The 7,023-nt window shown below is 46.6% G+C and overlaps 1 protein-coding gene across 3 annotated transcripts in view; it reads left to right on the forward strand.

Moving 5' to 3' along the window:
* PPP1R14C (protein phosphatase 1 regulatory inhibitor subunit 14C) overlaps positions 1–1,575 on the forward strand; it is an 86,613-nt gene extending 85,038 nt beyond the window's left edge. For all 3 annotated transcript variants that reach the window (XM_019951776.3, XM_019951780.3, XM_019951779.3), the window contains one exon: positions 5–1,575. Coding sequence is in view for 2 of the 3 variants with exons in the window: in XM_019951779.3 (XP_019807338.1) it covers positions 5–79 (75 nt within the window). In the remaining variant the exon portion in view is untranslated. The remainder of the gene's footprint in view (positions 1–4) is intronic.
* The last annotated feature ends 5,448 nt before the right edge of the window (positions 1,576–7,023 follow it).

The raw sequence follows: 7,023 nt of genomic DNA on the forward strand, positions 1-7,023 counted from the left end.
TTAGGAATTTATCAAGGAGCTGCTCTCCCGGATAAGAGGCATGAGGAAACTGAGCCCCCCACAGAAGAAGACTGTATAATTCCGGACGAGGTGGAGCTCTCCTGGAGACCCAAGAAGGGATTTCGACTTCACGAAGACTTTTATTAAAGAATAGTTGTCCTTATGAGCAACTTTTTTGGGGGTAGGGAGGGGTGGTATCTATTCGACATTTATTCAGGAATGTTACTTTTTTGTTGTTGTTTTTAAAGGTTTTGATGGTGTAATATTTTAATAGCAAAGACATCACCACTCTGGTTTCAGCCCAACCAGGGATTGACAAACCAGGCAGACACGCAGGGCTGGGCTGGGCCAGGCATCTTCTTGGAGAAACCAGATGTTTAGGACCTAACTATACAGGGATGATGGTTTTCTTAGACTTTTTTCTGAAGTTGTACATTTGACTCAGAAGTTGAATTTCTCGTGCTTGTATATATCTTCAGGCAACTAAGTTAACACGTTGATGTATTTCACATTGATGGAATACACTTGTGGTCGTCCTTTCATTGGAGGTCACGGCACGTATGTTTTCACGCGGCCACTAGGTATTCTTGGCGTGAGTGCTGGAGACCTACAACATTCACTTTATGCACCAAAGTGGAAGAATTCAGTGTATCCGTTATTTTAATGAGCTACACTACAACAATGTGGAGTTGGTCAAGGGCTTAATTTATGGACTTTGTATCATTTTGTTAATCGGATGCTTTGCCAGGTTATGTACTTATTGCCTCATTTGTGGTATTATTCGAGTTTTCTGAACCCTTTCTTTGAATGTTTATTCAGATTTCTAGAGAAATGCCCACGCTACCTGAGTGGTGTTTTGCAGTGGAACGAGGAAGCGCCGTGTAGCAATTCATCCTCTGCTTTCAACCAAATACTATGTATTATTCTCTCTCCATGAAAGCAGGTCGTAAGGAAGTGAGCAGATTAAGTTTCTTCCTCCTTAGAAGTAGTTCTGGTCACTTCGGTGCCCGGGCAGCATCAGACCAGGGTGGGGTGAGCTGAGTGATGAGCAGGTGTAAAAGAGAGAAAGCCTCACCTCCTCTCAAGAAGGTGGATACAGGAGCATTTGCTGGTTTGGAAGCATGGTGGAGATTTCATTTCTGGCTTCTCTCAGTGGCGTGTGGTGAGGACTCTGGCCCTAGTTGTGCACCCTGATCCCTTTGCTTGGAGCGGAGCCTGGGATGCCTACCCTGCCCCTCTCAGTTCTATACCAGATCCCTGGAGAAGGATCAAAATGCAGATGGCTGTGGGCGGGGTCAAAGGTCAGAGGAGAAACTCTTGCTTTCCTCCAGGAGGTCCCCACTGCCTCCCCACAGAAACACCCCATACTGTAAGGTGTCTCTGGGTGGCCCTGTCAGAGGACAGGGGTCAGGCATTTTATATCAAGGGTGCTCTGAACATATTTTATTTTTTAAAAGAACTATGTTTGTGAATTTTATGTACACTGGCAAGCTTTTGAAAATGTATTTAATTTTGTAATGTTTACCAATGATTTATTTACAAGCTATTTACGCAAATAAATGAAGCTGCTTACAATTCTGCTTACGTGTTTGCCTTGGGAAAAAAACACTGACGTGATGATTTCACTTCGTCAGATGCTCTGCAGACAAGGGTACCAAGCATTTATATCAGCTTTTCATTTTCAGGTCTTTTGTCATTTGATCCTAGACCTCACCTGAGGTGTCTCCAGATCAGGCAGTGAAAGCAAAGGGGCCGGGACACATCCCCGGCTTGAGAAGGAAACAGAAGGTGACTCTGTGCCCTTGGCCCTGCCTGCCTTCTAGTCCAACCCTGTCTCAGGCCATGCCCCTTGCATTTCACTAAAACTCCCTTTTGCCCATCTGGTGTAAATCCTCAAGATTTCAGATTACTCAGATATTCCAATTATTGTTAGAAACCCGTTCACCCTGTGAGTACAGAAAAATCAGAATTCGCAGGACTTCTGTTAGGCTTGACCAGCCCAAGTTACGGTCTTCAGAGGAAATAAGAATGAACTTGTCCTGCAGAGGCCTCTGGTCCTACCACATCACGCATTGCCTGCCTTTCCTCCCTGCCCTTGCTCAGGGACTGGCATCCCCTGACTCCCCTGAGCGCTCAAGCCACAAGCTTGGGGTGTCTGGAAGGTTCTCTGTATTTTTTTCCTCCAAAGCTTTGCTAAAACTATTGCCTGGGTCTGGAACACACTCTCCACCAACAGGCTCTCTCTGGAGAGCTGGACTGGACCCCTCCTAAGTGTGTGCAGGGCTTCGTGGCATGTCTCCACGGTATCACTACTGGCTATTCACCTGTTATCTCTTCTGTTCGACTCTAGGATCCTTGAGGTTAGAACTGGGTCTTATAAATTAAGCCCCTGGTGTTTGCCAATTGAATAAATATGATAAAAGATTCTTCAAGAAAACTCAACTGTTTCCTTCCCAGCTAGGAGAGTGATTCTTAGACCTGAGTGTACATTTGAATCACCTGGGAAGCTTTAAAAACAGCTGATGCCTAGACCCCAGTCCTAACCAACTTAATGAGAATTTGTAGGAGCAGAGCTCAGGCATTTTTTAAGGTCCCCAGGTTGAGCGGCCCTGGGCCACTGGGTCATTCTTGTGTAGTCTGATGCACACATCTGATCACATGGCATCCTGCTTGTGCTGTCACGGCAGGTGGCAGCTGTGATGTGAGCACATTATCTATTTCTCCTTGTGTTTTCTACTGGAGGGGAATTAAAGCACAGGACTAGGAAAATGACTCCAAAGTATCCAACTTCTGGCCCAGTGATCGCTCGAACACTGGTGAATCTAAGTTTAAACTTTACGGAGGGGCGTCCATTTACAACAATCATAATAATAGTTCCCATTTCTTGATCATTGTGCTAAGTGCTTACCTGCCTTATCTCATTAAATCTCGACATTAATCTCATGAGGTGCGTTGCATTATCCTCACTTTACAGATTAGAAAATCAACTCAGAAAGGTTAAGCAGCTTACCTGAGGTCACACAGTTACAGAGCTGAGATTCAAACCCTTTGACCATTAGGCTTATCTGCCTCTTACAGGGGTTACTCTCAGTGCCATGCACAGGAGTGAAAGCTGGGAACTCCATCTACAGTGAGCCGGGCCCCTGAGCTGGCGGGGGTGCGTGGGGAGGCTCTGCAGTCGGAGGGGTCCTCGTCCACCTGACGGTTCTCTCTCAGTCCTGAGAATGAAGGGCTCCCGAGCTGTAGGGCAGCCAGGCTCTGTACCGTGGCCCCTCTGTTTCCGGGCTCTCATGCCTTCTCCCCTAACAAAAAGCTCCTGGGCTTGGCCTTAGCCGCTTGGCATGGAGCGCCCTTTCATCAGTTTCCTGAGAGAACAAAATTAGGTAAAAGAGAAGCCCAGGGTAATGTGCTTTCCAATTCTTGCAACACACATATTTGATTTTCATTTACAACCTGGAGTCCCCACGAAGGACTGTGTGCTGCGCAGAATCAGTTTATCGACAGTAGGGGAGTATGTGGTTGTATCTGGCTCTTTCCAAGAAGACTAAATGGTTGGGAACATGAGCCCTGTTTGAGTCATGACTACCATTTCATGGAGGGGTACAGAGAAGGGGCCACAGCCAGGAGACAGCCAGCCAAGCACGAGGCCCACACCTGGAGAGGCAGGTTGGGGAGCATCTGGGAGATGAGCTTGTCCCTTTCCACGGTCAGAGTGGGAGCCAGGTGTTTGCCCTGTGGCTTAGTGCTGCTCTGGGCATTGCTCCACTCCCAGCCCACTGGGACTGAGCTTGTCGTTCTTTTCGCTGCCCCTCGGGTGTTGCTCGTTGAGACGCCCAGGCCCAGAGCCACTGTTCGTGTGACTGCTGATCGACACTCCCCTGCTCCCACCTCATTTTTTCTTCTGAGTCAAAGGTGCTGGGGTTTCCCTCTGCTTCTCGGGGACCTTCCCTGAGTGTAGGCACTTTGCGGGAGCTTCCTCCCACCCCTGTCATCCCCCTCCTTTCACCCCTGCTTTGGGCACTAGCCTCAGGACCCTTTGATGGCCCAAATGGCTTAAGGTGGCTTGGCAGGGAAGTACTGTGGGTGGGGAGGACCCCTTGTCTGTGGTCTGTCCGAAAACACAGAAGAACTCAGTGTATTTGGTAATTGGAACTTTGGGAAAGCCAGTTTCAAACTGGACACAGACAGGGGGGACCGGTGATTTTCCACATTGCTCTTTTCTTCTTCCTTGCATTTATTTCAACCCAAAGGATCCTGGAGAGTTACTACTGGGAGCTAGTGCCATTCCCTTTGGGATTCGGGACGGAACTAGCTATGTGTTTGTAACTTGCCTGTGAAAATCAGGTGGCTTCTCACGGTCTTCTGTGAGTAAGAAAGAACAGTCCAGACTTCATGGAGTTCCCTTCCCCCCCGACTCAGACACAAGGGCTGGAAATGCTTCACTTCTTAAGGGTTCTGATGCCACTGTGGTGTTCCTTGCCTGGGAATGAATTGTTTGTGTAAGACTGGACTGTTCACCTCTCGGCTGTGTAGATGTTCCCACAACAGCACACCAGGCGGGCAACTTAGTAGAGTACTGATACGAGAACGACTGCAAGTTAGGTCCTGGAAATCTGTTTTTCTGGTGCTTTTATTGGCTCCATTGAATAAATAAGGCCAGATTTATCTCTGCTACATATTACCTTTGGCGTTAGGCTCTTCAAGTAGGGTGTATTAAATGACCTTGCTGGTTGGGGTTCACCTTGTTTTGGTGGATTCTAGAGGTAGGAAGTCCTATCAAACATGGGGATTTAAAAAAGGGCACTTTTAATGTTAGTGCTGTTGACTTGCTCACATTTATACACACACACACACACACACACACACACACACACACACACACATATATAAATTCAGTGTTATCCTTGTAAGGAGACAGTTCTACACAGGTCTCTCATGTTTCTGCATGTTTGTGGGCAGACATTGCCTTAGTTATGGACAAATGTTTTCAATATGTTTGTATGTGCAGCAAACAGCCTTGGAGGATAGAGATTGTTTCTCCCTCTAAAGCAAAAAGCACGTGAGCTTACTGCCCATTATAAAAGATGCAGGTTCCGGGGACTTCCTTGGTGGTCCAGTGGCTGAGACTCCATGCTTCCAATGCAGGGCGCATGGGTTCGATCCCTGGTCGGGGAACTAAGGGAAGCCAGTGGGGCTGGTCCCGTCTCACTCACACACAGGCTCGTTCGGGAGGTGGGTTCCACGTCCCCGTCCTCTTCTGCTTTGTGTGGTGAGTTCCGCCCATAGGTTCTGAGGATCACAAGCCTTTGGTGTAGACTTAGCTTCAACAGGCTCAGCTTCACAGGTCTGCTTCAACGGCCAAAGCCCTTTGGCTAATCTGTGCACACCCGGGGCTGACAGAACACCTGGAGAAGTACCTTTCCTCCTCCTTCCTCTCCCATTCCTTCTAGCATCTTGTTTAGGTCATCAAACAAGCAAACACGTGAAAGACAAGCATGTGAACACTGGTGTGCAATGCAGAGCAAGGAGTGGAAGAAAAGTCCACACTTTATCATCCTGTCCCTGGGAAAAAAACCGAGGGAAGAAAGGATAAGAATGATGCCCTGGACCTCAACAAACCACTTTTCTGTACATTCTTCTGTTGTTTCCTAGGTGTGCAAAGAAAAAAAGTTATTGTGTTATATTTGGGCCGGGAATTTAAATTCCATAAAATATTTTATAACTTCTAGGAGGAAGCTCTTTTTTTTTTCCTGAGCTTTTAAATAAATTTATTTATTTATTTATTTTTGGCTGTGTTGGGTCTTCGTTTCTGTGTGAGGGCTTTCTCCAGTTGCGGAGAGCCAGGGGCCATTCTTCATCGCCATGCGCAGGCCTCTTACTGTCGTGGCCTCTCTTGTTGCAGACCACAGGCTCCAGACGCGCAGGCTCAGTAGTTGTGGCTCACGGGCCTAGTTGCTCCGCGGCATGTGGGATCTTCCCAGACCAGGGCTCGAACCCGTGTCCTTTGCATTAGCAGGCGGATTCTCAACCACTGCGCCACCAGGGAAGCCCAGGAGAGGGAAGCTCTTAATTGCTCTTTTTGCTCGTGTTTTATCATGAAACTCATTTAATCCAAGGTGCTGCTTCGTAATTTATGATCTTTATGTGGAGGAAACACGGAAGATACTTCATAAAGCCACTCTACAAGCAGGCCGCACATTTAATGTTCGGAACAGAAATTGCCCTTGCTTAAGCAGTCTCCCACCCTTCCACCTCCCTGATATCAAGAATGACTCATCCATGTATAGGATGAACCAGACAAAGCAATATTTCTAATGAGCTGCAGACCCTGAAGGCAGAAACCCTTTAAGAGTTGAAACTCCCATTTTATTGCCAACAACAGATATCAAACTGAATGTTAGTTCAGTGATGATCGTCTGGGGAAAAACGAGCAGAAATGAAGAGGTTTGAAACTGATAACCAATCATTAATCCAGTCAACTCCCTCAAATACTAACTTCATTACTAAGGGGGTCATTATTTTTCTGTTGTCAGAGTTTCAGTGAAAAGTCCTTGGGGGTTATTTATGAGTAATTGGGAAAGTAAATGTTGATGTCTGCCATGGATGTTTTATGACTAACTCTTCAGATCTTTATATGGGATTGGTTGAGTCTGGAAATCACATTGGTTTTCCACCCAAAGCTTTTATTTATTTTTTTATTTTTTGTTTCTGTTTTTGTTTTATTGGAGTATAGCTGCTTTACACTGCTGTGTCATTTTATACTATACAGCAAAGTGAATCAGTTATATGTATACATATATCCCCTGTTTTTTGGACTTCCTTCCCATTTAGGTCACCACAGAGCACTGCGTAGAGTTCCCTGTGCTATATAGTAGGTTCTCATGACGCGAGAGCTTTTCAATTACCTGTAGTTGTCAGGTGGGATTGTCTCCTCAGGAAAGTGGATGGAGCTTGCCCCCCACGCTGTGCATTTCAGGTTTTTAAAATAACGGTGCTGTCGGGCTTCCCTGGTGGCGCAGTGGT

Source organism: Tursiops truncatus, chromosome 12 (assembly GCF_011762595.2).
Source record: "Tursiops truncatus isolate mTurTru1 chromosome 12, mTurTru1.mat.Y, whole genome shotgun sequence".
NCBI classification, from domain to species: domain Eukaryota; kingdom Metazoa; phylum Chordata; class Mammalia; order Artiodactyla; family Delphinidae; genus Tursiops; species Tursiops truncatus.